Source organism: Panthera pardus, unplaced genomic scaffold (genome assembly GCF_024362965.1).
Source record: "Panthera pardus isolate Hobbes unplaced genomic scaffold, ASM2436296v1 HiC_scaffold_16, whole genome shotgun sequence".
Classification (NCBI taxonomy): domain Eukaryota; kingdom Metazoa; phylum Chordata; class Mammalia; order Carnivora; family Felidae; genus Panthera; species Panthera pardus.
The window spans coordinates 155,897,437-155,923,550 of NW_026526721.1; the positions used below are offsets into that span (position 1 = coordinate 155,897,437).

Consider the following 26,114-nt stretch of genomic DNA (forward strand, 5'->3'; position numbering starts at 1 on the left):
AAAGCAGTGATACATGATATGTAAACACATAGGTGTGGCTGCGTTTCAGTAAAATTTTATGTACAACAGGAGGATGGCTGGATGTGGCCTGCAAGTGAATTTGCCGATCCCTGCTAGGGTAACCACTAGAATAAGAGTAAATGTATACATAGATAAACTAATACAAGAAAAATTCAAGAATCTACATAATTGAAAAGAAGCAGGAAAGGAGATTAAAAGATTAAAACAAGTGGATGAAATAGAAAAAAAAGATAAAGTGGCAAAAACGAAACCAAATATATCAGGAACTACCTCAAAAATAAATGAACAATACTGCATTTTTAAAAATAGGTTGCCTGTACAAGATATACTTTACAAAGCCACATAAAAGTTAAAGGTAAAATGACAGACTACGGCAAATACCAATCAACAGAAAGTTGATACAGCTGCTCTAATTTCAAACAAGGCAGTTTGAAGAAGCATTACTAGAGGTAGAGACTTTTAGTAAGGATAAAGGGATCAATCCAAAAGGGAAAAAAAAAATCAGGACTCTAAATTTTCACGGACCCAGTAACATAGCTTCAAATACATAAAGCAAAAAAGGACGTATCTACAGAGGGGAATTTTTTTTTTTTTTACCACTTCCAAAAATGTTATACCTTTTCTTGACTGTAAGCTAAAAGAATTCATGAAATGAATCCATCATCACAAGTCCCCAAAGTAAAAATGTCTTGTAATTTATATGGAAATTATAAATATTCTACGCTTAAAAATATCTTCTTAACTGTAAATATTCAGACCAAACCAGTTCTGGTTCTTCCTAGCACTTATCACCTCCAAAAACAATAGACGCTTTTAAGAGTGAACTAGAAGTTGGACTGGAAGTGGGCAGAAATGTCGTCCTGTTTATGCCATAACTCCATCACTCCTACTCCACACCTCTGCCCTTTCAGAGCTTATTCTCAACATAATGTCCTGAACTGAACAAAATCATACCACATCACTGCTCGAAACCCTCTTGGGTCTCCATAAGAAGGTCTATCAGTACCAGTGCTCCAAAACCTGGGAGATCTCAGATACTACGCGCTTCTCTCCAATGTGATCCTACTCACTGCCCTCCAGCTTCTTCTCCAAACCAGCCCCACCGGTCTCCTTGCCAAGACTCATAGGAAGGCCTCTGCACTGGTTCCCTCTGCCTCGAACGCTCTTCCCTGCAGAGCCACCCTGTCTACTCACCTCCTTCAGATCTCTATTCTTCTATCGCTTTCTCAATGAGCTCTTCTCGGATCCTAAAATTATAAACTTGACAACATCCCGACACTACCAATCTATCCCTACCTTCCTATTTTCTCTCCTTAGCACTTACCATCTATATATTTTATTATCTGACTCCCCCACTGAAATGTGTTATTATTAGAATAAGAAGTTGCCCATTTTGTCCACTGCTATAACTCCAAATGTGGAACGATGCTTAGAATGACCCTTCTCATAGTAGGAAGACCTTCAGTCTCCAGGTTATTGAAACACAATTCCGAAGGCAAACAACTATAAACACTGAATAGATATTTGAGAAAAAAATCTTGTTAACAACTAAGTATCTGACAAAATCATAAGAAATAAAGGACAAAACCAGTACATATGAATTTCTATTTTGAAGCCTTGGGGGCAAAGGAAATAGAATTTGAAAATCCACATAAAAAAGATACAGATTCTAATAGGAGACTCTTCCCATCAAAAGCTGGTTTACCAAATGACTATACTCTCAAGGTTAAAGTGAATGATAAGTAAGCCCTTATCTTCTTACAGTCTTTTATTCTGTTCCAATGACTCTCAAAGGAGAGCAATAGAGAAGCAAATCAAATGGAGTACTTCATTAAGGTGAATCGCTTAGACCGTCAAGACTCTCCAGCCCTCAAACTTAGTTGGCTCACATTGGGAGTGCTCCTACTCCCAAGCAACAGCCAAGGCAAATGCAAAATTTTCCTGGAATAAAGTGTCTGGCCTCGCATTATGTGCACAAATCATTTTCGAAAGGTCACTTGGCATGGCAGGACACAAGACACCGTGAGCAAGAATAAGCAGAAATAGACAATAGGAACAGATCCACTAAAAATCCTAAAATTATCAAGCACAGACCATAAAATGCCTATACTTGAAAGCTTTATTAGAAAAGCTTGAAAATAATTTCAGGGATCTTTTAGGAAGTTCAAAAAGTGACAGATTTTTAAAAGCAACCAAACAGAACTTCTAGAAATAAAAATACAATAACTGAAATTTAAACTCAGTGGGCAGGCATGACAGATTAGACACAGCTCAACTGAACTAGAAGATAAATCAAAGAGAAAAAATCACCTGGGCTACATATAGTAGGTGCTTTGATATTTACTGAATAAATAAAAAAGGATCAACTACAGAAAGCATGATTACTTTGACACCTTTGCTCTCACTCCAAAAAGACATTGGTATAGTTTAGTGCCGAACGTCATCAAGAGGAAGAATTTAAAAGTACTAGAAGATAAAAACTAATAAAGTAGCAGGTTGCAATGGGTATGTGTAGGATTGAAATGGAAAATGAGAGAAAAAGAGTAGTGGTAAGAGTAGAAGAAAAAGGGATAATAGATGGGGGAGGAAGAAGAGATGATAATAGAATGAAGAAGGGGAGGGAAGTGAGGAGGAGGAAGGGTGGGGGAGAGGACAGGTAGGCAGAAATAAAAAGCAGCCCAAGCAGAATAAGGCTCTACCTTTTGTTGCCTTCATCTAACACCAGGGTACTGTTCTCAGCAAGCACGGAGAGATTACAGGCCCACAATCCCTTAACTGCAATGCCTGAAAGCCAGGAAGTTCTAAAAGTCCAGCTTTAGCGTGTTGTTTTTTTAATTCCAGTGTAGTTAACATACAGCGTTGTATCAGTTTCAGGAGTACAGCATCGTGATCCAACACTCCTATACATTACTCAGTGCTTACCGCGGTAAGTGTACTTTTAACACCCTGTACCTATTTCATCCTCCTCTTCCCCTCTGGTAACCGTCAGTTTGTTCTCCATACTTAAGAGTCTATTTCTCGGTCTGTCTCTGTTTTTTCTTTGTTCCTGTTTCTTAAATTCCTCACAGCACTGAAATCACACGGCATCGGTCTTTCTCTGACTCATGTCACTTAGCACTATACTCTCCAGATCCATCCATGCTGTTGCAAATGGCAAGAGTTCATTCTTCCTTATGGCTGAGTAATACTCGTTATGTATGCGTGTTTATACACACACACATACCCACATCTTCTTTATCCATTTATCTGTCATTGGACACTTGGCTGCTTCCATAATCTGGCTATTATAAATAACGCTGCTATAAACATAAGGGCGCGTGTATCTTTTTGAATTAGTGTTTTCATCTTCTTTGGGTAAATACCCAGTAGTGGAATTACTGGATCTATTTTTCATTTTTTCGAGAAACCAAAAATACTGTTTTCCACAGTGGCTGCACCAGCTTGCATTCCAATCAACAGTGCAAGATGGCTTCTTTTTCTCCACTTCCTTGCCAATACCTGTTGTTTCTTGTGTTTTTGATTTTAACCATTTTGACAGGTATGAGGAGCTATTTCATTGTGGTTTTGATTTCCATTTTCCTGATGAGGAGGTTGAGCATCTGAGCATCTTTTCATGTATCTGTTGGCCATTTGGGTATTTTCTTTGGAGAAATGTCTGCTCACGTCTTCTGCCCACTTTTAATTAAATTATTTGTGTTTTTTTGGTGATGAGTTGTATTAGTTCTTTACATACTTCAGATACTAATCCTTTATCGGATATGTCTTTTGCAAAGATATTCTCCCATTCTGTAGGTTGTCTTTTAGCTTTAGCTGTTTCCTTAGCTCTGCAGAAACCTCATTTTGGTGTAGTCCCAACAGTTTATTTTTGCTTTTGTTTTCCTTGCCTTAGGAAACATACTGAGAAAAAAGCTGCTATGGCCAATGTCAGAGAAATTACTGCCCGTGCTTTTCTAGGATTTTTATGGTTTCAGGTCTCACACTTAGGTCCTTATTCCATTTGAGTTTATTTTTGTGCATGGTATATGAAAGCGGTCCAGTTTCATTCTTTTGCATGTAGCTGTCTAGTTATCCCAACATCATTTGTTGAGGAGATGGTCTTTTTCCCACTGCATTTACTTGCCTCCTTCATCAAAAGTTAACGGACTATATAATCATGGACTTCTGGTTTTGTTTTTTGTTTTTTTTTCGAGAGAGAGACGGAGACTGAGACAGAGAGCACGAGCGCAGGGGAGGGGCAGATGGAGAGGGAAAGAATCTTAAGCATGTTCCATGCCCAGTGCAGAGCCCAATGCAGGGCTCAATTCTCATGACTGTGAGTGAGATCATGACCTGAGCCGAAATCAAGAGTCGGTGGGCTCTCCATTCTGTTCCACTCATTTACGTGTCTATTTCTGTACCAGTGCCACAGTTTATATCACTACAGCTTTGTAGTAGATCTTAAAATCTGAGACTGTGATACCTCAAGTTCTGGTCTTCTTTTCCAAGACTGCTTTAGCTATTAAGGGTTTTTTGTGGTTCCATACCAATTTTAGGATGGTTTGTTCACCTTCTGTGAAAAATGCAATTGGTATTTTGATAGGGATTGCGTTAAATGTGTACATGGCTTTGGGTAGTATACATGTTTTAGTATCTGTTCTTCCAATCCACGAGCATGGACTATCTTTCCATTTGTGCCGTCTTCACTTTCTTTCATCACTGTTCTATAGTTTTCGCCGTACAGGCCTTTTGTCTTAGTTTATTCCTAGATACTTTATTATTTTTGGTGCAACTGTAAATGGGATTGTTTTCTTAATTTCTTTTCTTGCTGCTTCATTTGTAGTGTATGCAAATGCAACGGACTTCTGTACATTGATTTTGTATCCTGTGACCTTAATGAATTCACTTATCAGTTTTAGCAGTGTTATGGAGTCTTTCAGGTTTTCTCTATATAATATGATGTCATCTGCAAACAGTGAAAGTTGACTTTTTCCTTACCAGTCTGCATGCCTTTTACCTCTTTTTCTTGGACTGCCAGTACTATGTTGACTAAAAGTGGTGAGAGTGGACATCCTTGTCTTGTTCCAGAGTTTTGGGGGAAAGCTCTGTTTTTCACCACTGAATACGATGTTAGGGGTGAGTTTTTCGTATATGCCCTTTATTATATTGAGGTATGTTCCTTCTAAACCTGCTTTGTCGAGAGTTTTATGAGAAATGGATGTTGTACTTTGTCAAATGCTTTTTCTGTGCCTATTGAAATGATCATATGGTTTTTGACCTCTTTCTTGTTGATGTGATGTACACATTGACTGATTTGTGAATACTGAACTACTCTTACATCCCAGGAATAAATCCCACTTGATCATGTGAATGATTTTTAATTTACTGCTGAATCTGATTTGCTAACATTTTGTTGAGGATTTTTGCATCTATGTTAATCAGAGATGTCGGCCTGTAGTTCTCTTTTTTTGTAGGTCCTTATCTGGGTTTTAGTATCAGGGTAATGCTGGCCTCTTAGAACAGATTTGGAAGCTTTCCTTCCTCTTCTATTTTTTTGGAATAGTTGGAGAAGAATAGGTTATTAACTCTTCTTTAAATTGTTTTTTCTTTTTAAATTCATTTGGTAGCAAAATCTAAGCTGATTTGAACTCAGTTTATGGCACAACATGTGAACTGACATGAAGCTGTTTTCTTGTCTTTATTTTACTCATTGTGAATTTGCATATACTTAACTGCAAAAATATTAACATGCTTGACTACGAGGTACAGCCCAGAACACAGCTGGAGTTTTTGTGTGATATAATGGTTTATGATCGTTGCTTTTCTAAAATCTGACATACGCAGAATTCCAAAACATAGCTGGTCCCCAACGTTTCAGATAAGAAATTGTAAACTTATATTACCATTATCAGATTCCTTCCTTTTTTTTCTTTTTCCCTTCTAAGGAAAGCCATGTATTCAAATGGCTATTCAAACTTTCCACTTCACTTTTATGGGTGCATGTATTCCAACACCTGAAATTTCTGCCTCTGAATTCATTTAAAGGATAAAAAACTGCTCCATCCTTACATGACAAACAGAAGATCAAGCCAAAATTGTATACCGTATCTCCTTTAAAAAAATTCACTTTGTGTGGCTTTTCTTCAGTAAACCAACCAGTTCAGAAAAAACCCACAATGCCGCCATTTTCATGCACAAATACAGTGTTTCATATTGGTTTCTTATACCAAAGTTCCTCTTTTCTCTTGAAGCTATATCCTTCCTTATTCTAATTAAAACAATGAGCAGGAAGACTCTGGATTCCTGAATAGTCTCACCCTCTTACCTGTCTAACAATGACCATGGTCATATCGAACAGCTAAATCAGTAACTGAGATTAGGAAACAATCATCACTAGAAGATGGTACTACAGCGTCCTCAAACTCAAACACGTGGGATCATTTGCATTCCCCATTGTGCTTTTTTTGAATTTATTTTTTACATTTATTTATTTTTGAGAAACAGAGTGAGACAAAGCGTGAGCGGGGATGGGGCAGAGAGAGAGAAGGAGCCACAGAATCTGAAGCAGGCTCCAGGCTGAGGTGTCAGCACAGGGCCCAACGTGGGGCTCGAACCCACAAGCTGGGAGATCATGACCTGAGCCGAAGTCGGTCGCTCAACCGACCGAGCCACCCAGGTGCCCCCCCCATTGTGCTTTTACAATAGAATACTTTCCTTGGCTTTCCTCTGACCTCACAGGTCCCGCTGGCTCAGTCTCTTCCTCCTTTATCCAATCACTAAATGTTGAGTATCTTCCTTCTCTCCAGATTACACACTTTCTAAATGCCTTCATCCATTCTCAATAGTTTAAAACACCTTCCATATGATGACAACCCTGAGCTATTTGTCTCTAGCCTATACCGTCTCTGAATACCAGACGTAGATATTCAGCTGCCCTACTAAACACCTCCCCCACGGATATCTCAAAGGCATCTCTAACTTGACATATATACCTTAACACCAACACCATCTCCAAACCTGTTGTCCTGAAGTCTACTTCTATCCCAGTAAATGAAATCACCATCTACTTAGCTGCTCAAGCTCACAATATAGGAGCCCCATTCCGAGTTCTCTGCCTTCCTTTATCAACAGTTCTTGTACATAACTCCAAGTTATATCTCAAATTCACCTATTTCTCTTTATTTCTGCTGCCCCTCCTAATCTAAGACCAGACCAGTATCACCTCTGCCTACACTGCTGCAACAACTTCTTAACTGGTTTGCCTGATTCCATTCTTAACTTTCCAAACCCCAAAGTAAACAATGGGATCATCTAAAAATGTAATTGGGACCAGTGGCTGCTGAAACTGTTAAGTGAAAGGCTGCTGGGGAACTTTTTAAGAATAGATCAGGCTGATAACACCTAAACCCACTGTTGTATATTAATATCACACACACAAAAAGACAATCAGGCACTGGATAGCTTCTGACAAAATACACAATACCATCTATAAAAATATGTGTCCAGTGGCACCTGGGTGGCTCAGTCAGTTAAGCATCTGACTTCGGCCCAGGTTATGATCTCACCTGTGGTTCATGAGCTTGAGCCCTGCATTGGGTGAGCTCCAGCCCTGCATCAGGTAAGTCCAACCCAAATAGGGTGAACCATGCTCTCACGCTCGCTCACTCGCTCTCTCTCTCTCTCTCTCTCTCCCCCCCCCCCTTTCCCTCTCTGCCCTTCATGGGATTCTCTCTCTCTCTCTGCCACTCACTCGTGTCCCCGCCGCCCCCGAGATGTGTCAACCCCCCAGAAAAAAACAAACAAAAAAATTAGACCTGATTCTGATCAAACCATTAGCAGAATTTTCAATTTTTAGGAAATAAAGGGGCCATAAAAACCTTAAAAAACCGTAACATAAAACCAACACGGCAATGTAATCGTCAAAATCTGGCAGATGGGAAAACTTTACCTGATAGATGTTTTCTTGTTCAACAAAAAAGTGGCAAGAGAAGAAAAAGTGAGACAACTGCTGTAGATGAACAGAGCCTTAAGTGATATATCAACCAATTACAATGGTGAACCTTGTTTGAATCCATATTCAAACTGTAAAAAGATATTTAGGAAGCAACTGAGTAAAATCTGAACACTGAATATTTGACACTAAGGGTTAACTTTTTAGATGTGAAAACTGGTTGTCAATGAAATATTTCCTGGTAACAAACAAAACCTGTCTTTTCTAAAGTACTCTAATTGTCTTTTAAAAAGACACGTTACTGTGTGTGTGTGTGTGTGTGTGTGTGTGTGTGTGCATGCGTGCGTGTCCACACACATACCCCAGGCCAGCATGAGAGGTAAGGCCAGGGGATGATAGGAGGGATACAGATGAATAAAGATTGGTTATGTATTGATAATTTCTTGAAGCAGGATAGTAGGCGGCAATGAAGGTTTGGCACAACGTTCTCTATTTTTAGGCATGTTTGAAATACTTCCTTAAAAGAACTATGGTAATTTGAATCACTTTGCTCTCTTGTTTAAAAGCCTGTGATGGAACCCTAATAAAATTATAAGCACCATCATAAGACCACAGAAAATGAGGCAGGGCAAAGTATGTGAAATCAGCACCCGAAAGAGAGCAACAAATTCTTATAAAATGAAAATTAAAAGATAGAAAGTTTTTGAAGAATAAAACCACAGTAAAGCTGCAACTCATAATTCTCAGAAGCAGACTGAGACAGCAATGAGAACTCATCTGACCCACCTTGTAGAATGACAGGAGTGACAATCTCTAAGTCAGCAAATACAGGAATGATTTGCAAGGAACCACTGAAAATCTATGAAATGATTTCATCATTTAGCTCTTCCCACGCCCAACTCAGAAAGTTCAATATTTTATATATAAGTGTGCATGTTTATACACGCACGTGTGTGTGCCTATGTGCACATGTGCGCGTGTGCATGCACACACACACACACCTGTAAAAACAGAACCACCAGAAAAGGGGAAAAGGTTTAGCCATATTAACTTTTATTTGTTAAAATTAAAATTTAATAGAAGGATTAGATGAGAAAGTCAAGGAGAACTCCTAGAATACAAAGTAAAAGAGAAAGCCATAAAACTTAATAGAGGAGACAAAATAAAGGACAGTGAATCAACACAGGAGGTTCAACATATATCTGATGGGTTAACAATTCCATAAGGAGAGACTAAAGCTAATGAAGGGGAGAAACTTACCAAAAGAAAATAATAGAAGATTTCTCATAGTTAAAGAAAATGACAAGTGTTCAGAAGTAAAAATAATCAAATAGTAAACATTTAAAATATACTCAATTTAAACGAAAACAGAAACTTTCAGTAAAATGACTAGAAATTAAAACTCCAAGTGCTTCAAAACAAAACAGCCAAATTTTAATATTCACATAATGATGCTATGTTTTCAGCAGCACAGTTCATTTTAAATTGTTAACAATTTTATTTATAAAAAATAAAGTCCATCTTATATAAAGTTGGAAAGAAACGAAATTTGATAAAGTCTCTTAGAATTTCTAGGTAGGCATTAACTCACTAGTTAAAAAGCCTACTTGAAGTCTTACACCCTTTTCTTTAAAGAAGCCCATAGAAACTTTAAGACCTTTGATAGTTCAATGAAGGGGCAAACACAATTTAAACCATCACTCGTTATTAATAAAATTAAAAACAACATATTTCATGATAATCATAATACCAAGTATATAATAAATGAGGCTCAAATTAAGGTTTATTTATATCCGTTATAAAAACCACGTTGGGTAAATTTCCAAGAGCACTTCAGTTGGTCATATTAGCTGTCGAGAACATCAACTATACATTCTACATGCACAAAAAAAAAAAAAAAAAGATGTAAGCCTTTTCTTGAAGATTCGGGTTCATCAGCAACATCATGCTGGAGGGTATGTTGCTACTGGGGCCCAAGCCCTTGCACCCAGACGGGTAAATGGAGTCTGTTTCAAGAAGGCTAAGATTTTCGATCTTCGTACCCAGTGCTACTGCCCATCTTGCCGAATGTCCAATCTTTTATCCCTTGTAACTTACTTCTTCTCCCTACTGACTCTTTGTTTTCCCCGTTATCACTGCTCCTAGAAAACAAGTGTGGCCCTTTTGCCAGTGAGTTAAAGGGTTGCTTTCTTTCAGTGATTTGTATTACCCAATTCTAGCACAGAATATTCAAAGGTACAGGAGAGGCCTGATCTATCCAGCACTGGTTCTTGCTATTGTTCCCTACCCACGAAATCAGTACTGATACGTCAGTTTGGAGTGGTCCAGAAGGCTTACCTCTAGTAAAGTCAAGGTTGTATCATTACTTGTATATGGTTTTTTAAAAGATTCATGTTTGGCAGAATAGACTGTGTTGAAATGTTGTTAAGTGTAGAAACAGTCCGTTTGCAACAAAACCTTATTTCTTTCCAGCCATTCTGCAGCATAACAAAAGGCCAAATTCCTCTCATGAGCTTTTGAGGCAGATTGCAGGGCCCAGTGCCACATAATAATCCTACAGGTTTTTAACTCTATGTGGTTTGACTGCCCGGAGTTACTTCACAATCATCTGACTACTTGGTTTTATATTCCTGGATTAGGATAAAGAAAACTAAACAGAAAGGCACGTAAGAGCCACCCTCAACAGCTCTTTGCTTGATAGTCATTATAGTATTTCGAAAATCTTAGTTTGCCTGTTAATAAAACTGCCAATAAAATCTTTCATATAGCCTTGAAGTTAGGCTTATGTAACATATATTTAATAGACAACAGATTGATGACCAGAATATGGAAAGAGAACTATCAAAAACAACAAAGTAGAATAACCAAAAAGTTGGCGAAGGATGCCAGAATGCAATCCATAGAAGAGGAAATACAAATAACCAAACATCTTGATCAACCTTATTAGACAGCAGAGATGCTTTTAAAAGGATGAGATATTTTTCATCCATTTGATAGGCAAATTTTAAAAATAGTAACAATAGCGAGGGGCGCCTGGGTGGCTGATGGGCTAAGCGTCTGACTTCAGCTCAGGTCATGACCTCGCCGTTCGTGGGCTCGAGCCCCACATCGGGCTCTGTGCAGCCTGCTTCAGGTTCTGTGTCTCCCTTTCTTTCTGCCCCTCCCCCACTCATGCTCACTCGCTCTCTCTCTCAAAAATAAAATAAACATTAAAAAATTAAAAAAAAATAGTAACAGCAAGAACTGAAAAGAATGTAGGACAGCAAGCACTGATGGTGAGAATGTAAGTAGTAAAGCCTCTTTTGGAGGATATTATAGCTGTAACTAACACAATTTGAAATGAATACAAACCTAGGTCCAGAAATTCTGCTCTATAGTATTTTAAGAAACATGTGTATGTATACATACATATGATTTATAGAAAGCTGCTTCAGAATCATTTAGAGAAATTATATATGATCAAACAACCTAAAGTTCTTTAAAAGAAAAAATGGTCAGGATTCATCCATACTACGCAATATCATGCAACAGTTCAAACAAACAAGACAGTTTACACGAGGACATTAAAAAGAACACAAAACCCTATGTCACACTGAGTAGACACCGCAAACGGCGAAAATCCTTTCAGAATAGTATCGTTTACGTGGACAGAGTCCAAACAAAACCATTCATTTTGCTTCTTAGTATGCAGGTGAGGCACAGTAAAAGGTATGCGAAGACAAACACCATACTAATGGTTCACCTCCTTCTACGCCTAGGCTTGAGGTGGTTCTGAGGGGAATCTGCCTTTATCTGTGTTGCCTGAATTTTGAAAAGAAGATATTGCCGTTACTTGAAAGAATAAGAAACCCAGCTCAGGAAGAGCATAAACCATTTGCTATTCATGTTCACGTGGTACCCGTATGGTACAAGCGCACTATATGTGAAAAAGACTAACATGCAGAGGAGTAAACGCAGAACTGTTAAGAACTACAGATCCCTAGATAACCTGTTACATACTGTTTAGATTTCCCATTTTGATTTATGTTTTTAAGTTTATATTGAGTGAGAGAGAGAGAGAGAGAGAGAGAATGCAAGCGCACAAACACAAGCTGGAGAGGGGCAAAGAGAGAGGGAGAGAGGATCCCAAGCTATTAGTGCAGAGCCCAATGGGGGGGTGGGGGGTGGACCCGCCTTGAACTCACGAACCGAACCGTGAGATCCTGACCTGAGCCGAAATTAAGGGTCAGACACTTAACTGACTGAGCCACCCACGTGCCCCTTTATTTTAATTTTTAAAATAAATTTAAAAACTTTTAAAGTAAACTCTATGCCCAATGTGGCACTCAGATTCACGACACCAAGATCAAGACCCAGAGCAAGGCAGGCACCCCCCTAGACTTCCTATTTCCAAATAAAGGTGTATTACTTTAATAAAATACAATAAAAGTATTTCCGTTTTGAAGACCAGAGGCGCAGGAAAGTTACCCTCCGAGCTTTATAAGAGGCTGTTACTTCGATTTTTAAAAATTCAGACTATTCCTAAATAGTCTGAATGTATTTATGTATTGCTTGAAAAAAGAAAAATTAAGTAAATAGCCAAGGAATCTATGTTTAAGAAAGAAAAAAAAAAAAGGAAATAAAATCTGAATATGGCCCAAATCAAATGCAACATTTAGAGTTGCCTGTAAATTAAGGTTTAATATATAAATAAATATATAAACATGCAATGTCCTTAGTTATATGAGAAACTAATGTATCAATTTTGATGGATTTTGCCTTAAAACTTCATAGTTAAAATTATTTATTTCTACAAGGACATATAAACCAGTTACATAAATTCTTGGCATAAACCATTGCAATATCAACACAAGATATACTATTGTATTTCCATCAACATGTACATAGCGGTTCAAAAGACTGATGATGATGTACCTACATCATCATTTTGGTACGTTTGCATCCCATTTCTCATCGTGGGCTCGAGCCCCACATCGGGGCCCCAAGGGGACCAACTCCTGACAGTTTGAGTCATTATACTGTCATAAGGAAGGATAAAACTGTTAGAGTTAAAACTTCTGAATACAGACCAGTCTTCCTTAAGAACCCAGTGGAAAACATACACAATATTTTGGAGGAACTTCAAATTCCCCTTCATACACATCTCTGGTACGGATGAGACTATGAGGTATACCTCTAAGCATCTTAACAAAAGCTTTAATAATGGAAAAAACAAACAAACAGAAACACCGTCAAGTACGAAGCGTTATGAAGGACAATACCAAACACAACTTGAGGTTCTAGATTCGGTTCTGGTTCGCTCTCCGTGCCTAGATGTGGAACTTAACACGTCAGCAAGCCTCAGTTTCCCAATCTGTGAAATGGAAATACTAAGATACTCTGGACACCTCATTTGGCTCTGTACCTGAGGAGTTAATGTATACTAAGTATATATATCAAAGTGCTTTGGAACACTATAAAGCACTACAGAAATATTTTCAAAATTAATCTTACTATAATAAAACACTGGGAAAATCAATTTTTAATCAAATTATACCCTACACAGGACCTGTAAAAAACTAAGTATTTTCCAGAGAGCGATTTACTAGGGACACTGACAAATCACAAGCACGGTAATTAAAACAGTGTCTATGGCAAGCCATTTTGCTTCTTTAAATACTTTATCAGCACAGAATTCTCCTCGTCATCTCCAGCAGGAGAGAGGACGGGCTCGCTCACCAAAGCTCCCTGCCCAAACCTGTCATTCTTCAAAGGGCCGTGTTCTCTCTTCAAAGGTTTTGCATATGTTCCGTGTTCCTTCCGATATCCCTTCACATCCACCACCAGAGCCCGAGAGCTCGCTTGGGCTGCAAGGTAAATTGTCACATCTGCTAGATCCTGTCCGGACGTATCAAGTAGAAAGGAATGCTACACGCAAGTAAGCACACATGTGCACATATGCACACACGACTGCACACACACACACACACACACGCAAGTGTCCTTCGTTCTTCGGGGGAGAAATGTATTTCTCACACAGCAAATGACGGTCACTTTCAAAGGAAGTGCAGAACGCAAGCGTAAGAGGAGAAGAGACCTTACTCACCATCTCCCATAGCCATTCGGAGGGTCCCGGGAGCCTTTTGGAACCAAGGGGTCGGACGGCACAGCAAACAAACGCAGCTCGGTGCCTGCGCCACTGGCTCGGCCTGCAGCCGCAGACACCCGGAGCGAGCACTGTGTGACCCAGGCCGCGCCGCAGCTCTGCACCGCGATCGCCAACAGCTGCTACTCCACTTCAAAATAAAAGTCTGGGGTCTTGCGGAAACCCTGGCCTCTTTGGTGGAACCCGGCGGAGCGGGATCAAGATTATCCCCTGACTGCACACATGCGGTTACCTACAGGTGACGATGCTTCTCCCTGTCCCGGCTGCCTGGAATTTAATGCAAGAACAGCTCTGGGAGCCAATAAACGCCATCCCGCTGGGGGACTTTTAATGCAATCATCAAAACACAAGGCATGTGTTCAGCAATCATTTTCTGCTTCTCTAAAGATATCCATGTAATCAGTAGCAATCACATGATCTGACGGATTAACTGATTTGTGCCTTTTAAAAAGGTCTTCATCCTTTTGTCGTTACCTTTTAATGTTTACAACAGACACTGCTGCAAGTGCACAAACAGGAATAGCCCAGTTTCCATGATTAACTGCTCTCATTATGCAGGAAGCATTTCTGGCTGCCGTAAACAAATCACGTCAAAGGCAGCCCATCAAAGGCCGCTCTGTGTGCGGACAGCAGAGCCCCACGGAACAAAGCTTGCTTCTGGTGGAGCCAGAACCGAGCCAGTGCGCAGCTGCGGGACTCGGAGCGCCCTCCATCCAAGCTGCACAACCATCAGCACATTGTCAAGCTCCGGGAAGGCCCCGGGGCTCGTGGTCACAGACAGACACGTTTTAAAATCAATCTAAGAAAAGGGCTTCTTTGCTTTTCACTAAAGGCTCTGTTACAAACCCAGAAAAAACCAGACTTCAAAGTTACCCTATTGCCAAGTATCAAGGTAACTCCAAAGCCGGATTTCTATGCTTTGTTTTACTGCCAGCCTCCTAGAGCAATTCTTTTCCTAGCAACTGTTTCAAATAGAGAAGCTGGGAAATATCTTACAGTGATTTCACCCCAAGACTTCATTAGGTCCTGCACACATGAGACAGATCAGAATTATGCACAGTTCTTTCACAGTGAAGGAGAAACAGACTTGCAGTCACAGCCACCAACACTGTTGGTGTTTACATCTCAGCGTAGGAGACAGTCTAGAAAGCTCCATGACAACAACAGGCCCAGCCATAATCACAGGGAGCCTGCAACCCTCACCCTTTTCCTTCCTCCAGGGCTGGTGTTGCCTCCTTCCAGCCTTGATCTGATTAATGGTAAACTCAGTTTCCTTATAACAGCAGAGGGAATTCCACTGTACTCAGGGATTCTGCCTAACTTACTTTGTAACATGAGAATTAAAGTCAGACTTGAAGAACCCTCCAGACAAAAAAAAATGTGCATTTCTGGCCTTCCTAAACTAAATGATATGCTCAAATCTCTGATGACATAATTTTACTTTGTGATTTGAGTGTGCTGAACTAATTCTCTTGAAAACCAAGTCAAAGAATTCAACCAAAACTGAAATCAAGAGTACAGAGGGGCGCTTGGGTGGCTCAGTCAGTGTCCAAACACAGCTCAGGCCATGATCTCCCAGTTTGTGAGTTAGAGCCCCCCGTCAGGCTCTCTGCTGTGAGCACAGAGCCTGCTTCAGATCCTCTGTCCCTCACCTGCTCTCTCTGTCTCTCTCAAAAATTAACATAAAAGAAAAAGAGTACAGATACGGCAATTCTGAAAGAAACCAGAGACAAAAGCATGAAATGTAAAACTGTACACCGAGACATGCATAAGGGAGAAGAGGCAGACTAAAGAGAAAAAATGAACAAGACTATTTCTTCAAACAGTAAATAAATGCAAGGTAGGGTTAGATCATTTCACTCCCGACTCCCCACGTCTCTCTCCAGCCGAAAATGCTTCCTCCTCCCAGGGGTCTATCAAAACCCCTCCGAAGCTTACAACAAGGCCCTCGTGTCATGTTTCCTGCTTATTTTTCCAGCTACAGCTGATACATGGTCTTCCTTCCACTTACCCCTAGCTAGCATCACTGGGCTCCAGCCAGCCCTAAAAGTCCTTTTCTACCTCTGGGCCTTTACGGTCACATTTTTTCTACCCAAAGCACGTTTCCTACCATTTATCCCATGACTAGCTCATTCTCATTTATCAGGTCATAATTCAAATATGTCAACTCTCAGAGAGGCTTGCCCCACTAATTATGTCTAAAGGGGCATCACTGAGTCACTCACCATGTCTATACCCTATTTACTTCACTTAATGACAGTTCAGATGGCAACTTTCAGCTATAATGACTCTTAAAACATTATACCACCTTTATAACACATCCTCCGGGTTTTAGTGTTTTTATTTTTGTCTGTGTTTACTAAAAGGAATTTTTCATCCCCACACATTCTAAATCAAAAAAAGAAGTGTGAGGTTTCATTATTACCATTTTAGGCAAAGTCACACTAAAAAATTTTATCTACTGTAATAGTTTCTAGACTATCATATGGAACAACTCTGAACTGAATGTCATGTTTGGGTGAACTCACAACAATTTGCTTTGCATATATATGTCCATCAAGTATCTTCAATGGCTTTTCAGTCTGTTATGTGCAGGAACTATCTGCACAAGTTTTGTGTTGAGCCTTTACTCTGCCCTAAAATGCTTTCCTGTTCTATAATTTTAACGTTTTAGGCTGGGTGCACAATTACAATAAGCCAATAAGGGCTGAAAATTTTGTAGGGAAAAATCGTGCAAAACTTAAAAAAAAAACAAAAAAAACTATTACTTTGGGTACAAAAGTTTTGCCCTCAAATTGTTACTTACAAAAATTTGTTTTCAGTGTTCAGTTGATATATTTCTCTACCTATAAAAATTATTCAAAAATTACTCACGGAGTGCATGGGTGGCTCAGCTGGTTGAGCATCTGACTCTTGATTTCAACTCAGGTCATGATCTCACGGTTCATGAGTTTGAGCCCCGTGTCAGGCTCTGCACTATGTCAGCGTGGAGCCCACCTGGGATTCTCTCTCCCTCTCCCTCTGCCTCTACTCCACATTCTCTCTCTCTCTCTCTCAAAAATAAATAAACTTAAAAAAAAATTACTCATTATCCTAGGTTGGGATTACATAAACCATAATGTTAGTGGAAATAATTTCTTCAATTAGTGGTTTTCACTTAGCGGCAAGGATTTTAGGAATAATTTAATTTCATTAAACAAAGGGTAGTTGTATTTCTCCCATTACCAACTGTAATCACTGTGGATATTCATTCATTCACTTGTTTATAATCTAGCTCCCTTGCTAGAGTGTAGGCTCCCTGAGGCAGAAACTTTGTCTTCTTCACTGCTGTGATGATACCTAATTTATATTTTAAGATTATTCTCATTTCTGGGTAGAAAATAGATTCTAAAGTGCAAACATGGACCAGGTTTCTATTGCAGTCATCCAGGTAAAAGCTGAAGACTGACAGTGGGGTTTTAGCAGTGGAGACAGGAAAAAAAATGAACACATTTTGGATGTATTAAGATTTTAAAGGTAGACAGATGGGCGGTCAATTCAGGTTTCTGGCCTGAGCTGATGGTGGCAGCACTGACTGAAATGGGTAAACGGGGAACCACGGGTTTGAGGGGAAGGAAAAGACAACGGGCTTCCCACTTTCGGAGATCCCTATTAGGCACCCCAATGGGAATGTCATCGAGGCCACAGACTACCCAAACTAGAGCATTAGACAGACGAACGAGGGCCACAGAACCACACATTTAGTTAGGTGTCAACAGCGAATAGTTATCATTTCAGCCCAAAGGCTTTAATTACATTACTGAGAGAGAATACAGACAAGGTAGAAGAGAGACCTGGGCCCTGGGACTTGGCAACATGACCTGGGACTTGGCTTCCCTCTTCTAATCTCTTCCCTTATTAACAAATCCATGAAAGTGTTTTTCAATGACAGCATTACACTGTCTTCAAACCCATCCTGACCTATTTCTACATCCTACTGTATATACATACATAAATCAAACTTTAATGTTCACATTTGACCACACTTGAAATATTCACATGATAATCTCCAAGACAAATAAATGCCAGATCCTGACCCCAAACCTCCTGTTTATGGAGAGATAAACAAGAGAAAAAGAAATGGGAGCTAACAGAATAGAGAATACAAAATCAATTTCGAAGGTAACAGAAATAACCTCACAAAACACAAGAGATCACACTTTTGAAATAAGCCGTATTCATATAATAAATATCTTAAATTTATAATATGCAAGATACTTTTTTCTTAGAGTTGTAACTACAGAGTCTGGAATACGCAGGTGAGGATGCACTAGAAATCGTATGAAAACACAGCCATCCCAATCCAAGGAATTTTAACAACCATCCATCTTCCTGCTGTTTCTGGTTTCTATAGAAATAGAGGTAACTGCTAGAAAAAGAAGGATAAGGTACTTAAAACACCTTCTATTCAGGGAAGAGTGAGAAACAGCTGGCAGTCAGGACTGGTAGCGCTGAAGTCAATTTATGCTTCTGGAACTAAGTTTAGATTAGGGTAGACAATCTTTTTAGCACTAAACTCTCACTCCATCTGCCTTCCTGCAACACAAGGCTTAGTCTTGGTTTCATCCAGAGAAAAGGAACTATATTATATTAGCAACTAGTTTTCCCATTATTTGACTATGTAACAACTCACACACCCAATATTTCCCCCAACATCACTTACATTACTAAAGCTAACCACGTTCTCTTTTATAGGAACCTACTTTCCTAGGTGGAAAAACCACCTATAACTATCTTTGGAAGTAGAAGATATTCTTCACATATGTGGCTAATTATTATTTAAAACCTAAAGTCTAAGTAAATGCCGCCCAATAAAAGCAAACACAATCTCACAGCCTTACAAAAAGAAGAGCAACCACAAAATGGAGTAAGTGCCCGATATTAACCTGAAACCTCTTTGAATTCCAACGTGGTCTCATTCTACTTGAGAAGCCAAAGACGATCATGCTGGTGCGGTTCCTACATCTATGTCTCTTCACCAGTATCAAGTCTACAAGTAGGTGTGACAGAACCCATCAACCCCACAACTTCTATTAACAACTAAGTAAAACAACTACTCTGAGAATAAAAAACACTGTATTCATGAAACACAGAAGGCAAGAGGGTCAACGTTTCTTCAACTCAGAAGATACAAAAACTCAGGCAAAACAACAGTATCATTTTACTCCTTTGACCCATAATTAAATTTTCAGTTACTCCAAAAGAGTCAAGAGGACAGCGAATGGTCAGCAGTATGGAAAGACTTTGTTATTATCTCCTAACTAAGCTTCGGGCCACAAAATCATATCTGCTGAATCAGTGATAAAACAGTTGACCTGAAAACACGTTTCAGTCTCTAAAACTTGGCTAAATAATCTTAGAAATGTTTGAGAACTGGGATAACTTAATTATTCTTACCTTTGCAGACACTCAAAATCATACCGCCTGAATTTTGCACTTCATCAAATTTGGCAAAAATCATCTCTAATCTGGGAATAAAGAACACATTTTGTTTACTTACAGTTTAAACAGAATTTCCTTCACTATCTCCCTGAGAGAAATAAGGTCAGGGATTCAGTTAGTTCTACACGACTCTGTCTAACAATGATCTCACTCACTGAGAGAAAACACAAAGCCCGTCCCTCATGAGTAGAGAAGGAACCTAACACAGGCACATCTCCACGCACACAGCTTCGCGTTTCCTCATAAAATTATTTTTCCAAACCCATTAGAAATCTTTTAGTTACAACCTCATAATAAATCCACTCAGTCACCAACACATCTTTAAAAAGTACATACTCTTAAACACTGAGAACAAACTGAGGGTTGATGGGGGCTGGGGGAGAGGGGAAAGTGGGTGATGGGCATTGAGGAGGGCACCTGTTGGAATCAACACTGGGTGTTGTATGGAAACCAATTTGACAATAAATTATACTTAATATAAAAAGAAAAAGAAACAAAGTACATACGATCATGCAAAGGAAACTTAAGGCAAACATAAAAGCAATGATATAAAATGTCAGAAACTACAGTGATGCAGGTACGGCTGATAATTTGACATTTTCTCTATTAACCTGTTTTCATTCAACACCAATTCCATCAGTGCTTCTGATTTTATATTCAGAATTACTTTCTATACTTCTATCTCCCCCCCCTTTTTTTTTTAGCTAAAATGTATTTCTTATTACAACAGCAATGTACATTCATTATAAAAGAAAGCTAGGAAATGTAATTAGGAACAAAGGAAAAAACCCAAAACACAATCCCACCATCCAAGTTTTTAAACCATATGCTTTCTGATGGTTTGTATTTATATATAATTTTTCTTCAGATCCAAAGGCAATCATGTTGACAGCACTATTTTTTAGTTCACTTTGCCTTTACTTTCCACTATATCATGTTATGGTTTATTCTTAAAGTTATGACTTAGAGATTTGGGGAAGGAAGAGGGCCGTTGTCATGGTTTTTTTTTACTTGCCAGATGTTCTCTGACTCACCTTTGTTTTTGTCAGTGTCATTTCTACAACCTTAGTTAAGCGTTGGTCCACATTCTGTCATTTACTTGTAAATTGAGGATACGTTTGGTCTTAAAAATACATATGTTTTTTTTAGCTGAAAACCTTCTAGGAACTCATCATAATGAGATTTCTAAGCCTTAACCTCACCTCCTACCCCCATTAAATTCAACAAATAAAAATATCCACACATCTGGGGTACCAGGGTGGCTCTGTGGGTTAAGCCTCTGACTTTGGCTCAGGTCATGATCTCACAGTTCGGGAGTTCGAGCCCCACATCAGGCTCTCTGCAGTCAGCACAGAGCCTGCTTTGGTTCCTCTGTCCTCCTCTCTCTGCCCTTCCCGTGCACACATGCACTCTCTCTCAAAAAATAAACACACATTAAAAATTCACACATCTAGAAGGACTTCAGTTTAAAGACACAGGTTGCTCATTTACAGCTCTTCCAGAGTACTGAGCAGACAGCAGACAGGCTGCCCAGAGAAAAGAGGTGGGCAAGACTTAATGCGGGAAGAAACCCTGGAACCGGAAGGTGGGACCTCGGAATGAAGACCAGACAGACAGGAACAGAAAGGAGAGGATCCAGGAGAGCTCTTTGGGGAAAAAGGCAGAACAAAGATGTTAAGAAGTATGAAATTAACATACAGCTAGAGTAGCAAAGTGGGAGTAAGAAACTGACGATAGAAAGCTGAGAAGAGAATTGGTAAGGAATTAAGGTGGGCAGACAAAACATACAGCAAGAAATGTCTACAGGCAGCTTTAATTTAAAAAAGGAGGGGGGGGGGAATAAGCTGAAATTCTAGGGAAATATAATGGTAATAGGGAAGGAGGGAGGGAGGTTTAGTTAAGGTGGAAGATATCACCCAAAGGTCTTTGAAACTGGGTTCGGCTACGAGAGATGCACACTGAGCTTATCTCACACCCTTTATCCTGCTGCCAACCCTCACTTAGCTTCCTATAACTATCCTGCTCTCTCTTCTCAGTCTCCCTTTCTTTCTTTTTTTTTTTTTTTAGTTTTTATTTATTCATGTAAGTAATCTCTATACCCGACATGGGGCTCAAACTCACCACCCCAATATCAAGAAGTCACATGCTCTTCTGACTGAGCCAGCCAGGCACCCCCAGTCCCCCTTTCCTTCTAATGCTTCTCACTTGACCAACTTCCACGTGAAACACTGACATTTGCTTAGTATTCACTGAAAGGATTTTAGTTCCCTGTTTAAAATTTTATAAGAAGTTCACACCTTCCTATCTTTATTTTTTTTTACTATTTTTATTTTATTTGAAAGAGTGAGAGAGATCCTGCATGTGCATGAGTGGGGTAGGAGGGGGAGGGGCAGAGGGGGACAGACAGAGAGAGAGAGAATGAATATCTTATGCAGGCTCCCCGCTCAGCCTCAGGACCCCGACACGGGGCTCAATCCCACAACCCTGAGATCGTGACCTGAGCCAAAATCAAGAGTCAGACGCTCAACCAACTAAGCCACCCAGGCACCCCACACCTTATGATCTTTAAAAGAAAAAACTAAACATACTATAATTTTCTTTCTATGTGGCCCTCGCCAGATTGCCCTCATCCCTGATCATTAAGTCTCAAATAATACAAAGCTCCATATAACTATTTAGCTTATTCATAGTGGAAGATCACTGCACATATAATCTGATGGCAAAGGAATAAGGGCAGAAAGAAGAGACGAGGATCTTTTAAGTAATTCAGGAAGAAAAAAAATTATAAAATTCAGTGGAAAGAAAGTACAAAGAAGCCGGATTGTCCAAAAGGCCAGTGAGGTTCTAGGAAGGTTCTGACTCAGGAGAAAGACAGAGACCAACCAGTAAAGCTTCAGTATAGAACTGGAAAAGCAACCCTAACCAAAGTCCACATTTAAGTTTAGAGTCAAAACAACAAATTTCACTGTAGTTTTGATCTGTATTTCTCAAGATGGCTAATGGTGCTGAACATCTTTATTATGGGTTTATTGGCCATTTGTATTTCTTCTATTCAAATCCTTTGCCTGTTTTTAAAATTGGTTATCTGTCCTTTCACTGTTGAATTGTATAAGTTTTTTATAGATTATTTATATACTCAGGACATAAGTCTTTTATGAGATGTATGGTTTGTAAATATTTTCCCCATTATGTGGGTTTTCTTCAGATTTCTTGATGGTATCCCCTGAAGCCCAAGTGTTGGGGTGTATTTTGATGAAGTACAATATACCTATTTATTTATTTTGAGAGAGTGATCATGAGTGGGGGAGAGGCAGAGAGAAAGAGACAAGCTCAAGCAGGTTCTGCGCTGTCGGCACACAGCCTGACACGGGGCTCGATCTCAAAAACTGTGAGATCATGACCTGAACTGAAATCAAGAGTCAGATGCTTAACCGACTGAGCCACTCAGGCACCCCAATATATCTATTTTTAATTTGGCTGCTTATGCTTACGCTATACGTATTTAAGAAACCAATGCCTAGCATTTTCTAAGTTTTATCGTTTTAGCTCTTACATTTAGTTTTATGATCCATGTAGACTTAATTTGGGGGTTTGGTGTGAAAAAGCCCAACTTTTTTCTATTGCCCATGGAAATTCGGTTTTTACAGCATCATTTGTAGAAAAGACTATTCTTTTCCCATTGAGTGGTGTCAGTACTTTTGACAAAAATCAACGGGCCATAAATGTAAGGGTTTATTTCTAGACTCTTACACTGATCACATGCCTAGTGTTAATGCCACTACCACACCACCAGGCCTTATCTTTTGAAAAATAGCTGACAAAGGAAGAAAAAATTTTAATTATTATTTTAAAACTATTTGATTCAATGGCTTTATAAATTCTACTTACGTTTAGCTATTTTAATAAAGAAGAAGGTCTTTGACATAAATAAGGGTGGGCAAAACCAGAAATTTACCCTAAAGAGTTGTATCCAACAGGAAATTTGGAAATCACAAAGAGAGCAGCATTTGAGAAACAGAAATATCCTTTCTGAAAATTAAACTTTTATGACCACTATATGATTAAAAAATACAATTCTCAAAGAAATTTAATATTCGATATAAAGTTAACTTTTGAGAATAAATGCTGGTGGAAAGAGGGCAACAGTGGAACATTATTTGAAGAAAGAAGTAAACCAAACAGTCATTCATTATTTTACCTTATGAAAGTTTTAGATTCTTTGATATACATGGGTCCAGTATTTTGAAGATTCAAAATAGTGCCTACAAAATAGTGAGGTCATCATATGCTAAAAGGATAGAAGACACTCTGTGCATGCTTGAAGCAAAGCTCATCACACCTTATACCTACACAGAGTCCTTCCCACTCCGTACTACCCGGCAGAGAAGCACCGTGGAGAAGAACAAGGCGAGCACAGCACTGAGGAAAGAACTGTGGACCGGAAGTCAGAAAGCCTCAGCTTCTCACCAACTACCTGTCTCTGCTCTGGTCTCAGACTCCTGAGCTGTCGAGTGACTAGCCCGCTTAGAGGTTGGAGAAACAAGAAGAATGGACGAGGTTAGTAAGTCATTGGCTTATTTCAGTAAGAACATTAGCATAAGCTATCCAGGTATGATAAAACCCTTAAAGTTGATTCTGATGGGGGGAGAAAAAGCACATAAGGAGTTTCCCCTAACAACTAAAGTTACTTATAAAACATAACTTGGGAAGAAAGGAATATTACACGCTAATCTTACTTGGAGCATAAATGCAAAAATCCTAAGCACATATATGGACACTTAATTTATGAACACAAGGAACACTGAAGAAAGACATTTTCAATAAGTGGTCTGGGTCAAGTGGACACCCACATGGAAAAAAAAATGTATCTGCACCCCTATCTCACACCATTTTCAAGGAAAATACCACATGGCCTATACATCTAAATGTGAATGAAACTTGAAGACAATTACCCAGAGCATGTCTTTAAGACACTAGGGTAAGTAAATATTTCTTAAACCAGGCACAAAAATGTCTAATTGTAAAGGAAATGACTGAAAACTGCATGAAAATTAAAACTCACGTATGCGAAAAGACATCGCCAAGAAAGTAAAAAGGCAAGTCATAAGGTGGGAGAGGATATCTGAAGCATATACATAGCTGACAACGGGCCTGTATCTAGAACATATTTTTTAAAAGTTCTAATAATCAATTTTTTTAAATGACAGACCACCAAATTTTTTAAAAACAGGCAAAGACCTGAAAAGACACTTTAAAAGAACATATCCAAATGACTGATAAATGCATTAAACAGTGATCTTCTTTATTAGTAATCAGAAAAATGCAGATAATAACACATTCACCAGAAATCTAAAGTTAGTAAAAATAAGACTAATAATTTAGGCAAGTAACAGTGAAAATATAGACTAATAGGAAGTTGCAAACAGTGCCAGTAAGAATATAAATGGGTACAACCACTCTGGACAAGTGTTTGTCAATATCAGTTACAGGTGAACATACCCTATGGCCCCAAAATTTCACTCTCAGACATATTCTAAGAGAATGAATACATACGCACACCAAAAGACATGTACAAGAATGTTTTTAATAGCATTATCCAAAAAAGCTACAAGCTGAAAACAACCCACAAGCCCATCATTAGTATGGATTCACAGTATAATCTATTCGTAAAATGGAAAACTATATGGCAATGAAAATAAACCAACTGTAGCCAGATCCAACAGCCCAAATGAATTAAAAAAAAAAAATTAACAGAGAAGGCAGACACAAAAGAACACATACTTTATGATTCCATTTATATAAAATTCAAAAACAAGCAAAATGAAACTATAGTGATAAAAAGCGGGATCATGGTTACTTTTGGGAAGGACAGAAAAGGCAAGAATTAAAAAGGATTTGGGGAGGCTTCTGGATGATTATAATGTTCTACTTTGCCACCTGTGTGGTAGATACATGGGTATATTCACTTTGTGATAATTTACACAGCTGCATACTTAAGAGTTACGTATTTTTCTGTATGATGCCATACTTGAATAAAATTGTAAAATTATTTAATAAAAAGTAATTTCAATATACATTTTTAATTTTTTTAATGTTTTATTTTTGAAAGAGAGCGAGCGAGCAAGGGGCAGAGAGAGAGAGAGGGAGACACAGAATCTGAAGCACGCTCCAGGCTCTGAGCTGTCAGCACAGAGCCCGACATGGGGCTTAAACCCAAGAACCTTGAGATCAGGACTTGAGCTAAAGTCAGGCACTTAACCGACTGAGCCACCTAGGCGTCCCTAAATTTTAAAATATATATAACGTAACATATATACATACATATATGCACATACTCATACACGTAAATATATTACGTTAACATCAATTCTCTCATTCACATAAAATAACGTACTTTACTCAAATGAAATTGTTAGCTTTGTAAGTAGAAAATGAAGAAGCACTCAAAATAATGCATATTCCATGTGCAATCTTGTTACCAAAAAATAATCGGTACTGGGAAAAAACTACATGGTAAGAGACACAGCCAGATAGGAAGAG

General features: G+C 38.9%; 1 protein-coding gene across 34 annotated transcripts in view; it reads right to left on the reverse strand.

Moving 5' to 3' along the window:
• CLASP2 (cytoplasmic linker associated protein 2) overlaps window positions 1–26,114 on the reverse strand; it is a 180,613-nt gene that overhangs the window by 126,438 nt on the left and 28,061 nt on the right. For 33 of the 34 annotated variants that reach the window (XM_053904085.1, XM_053904088.1, XM_053904086.1 and 30 more), the window contains exon 7: window positions 19,530–19,600. In XM_053904085.1, the coding sequence (XP_053760060.1) occupies window positions 19,530–19,600 (71 nt within the window). Of the gene's footprint in view, window positions 1–14,033; window positions 14,607–19,529; window positions 19,601–26,114 lie in introns of those variants that run through there. The other variant, XM_053904117.1, reaches the window with a different exon arrangement.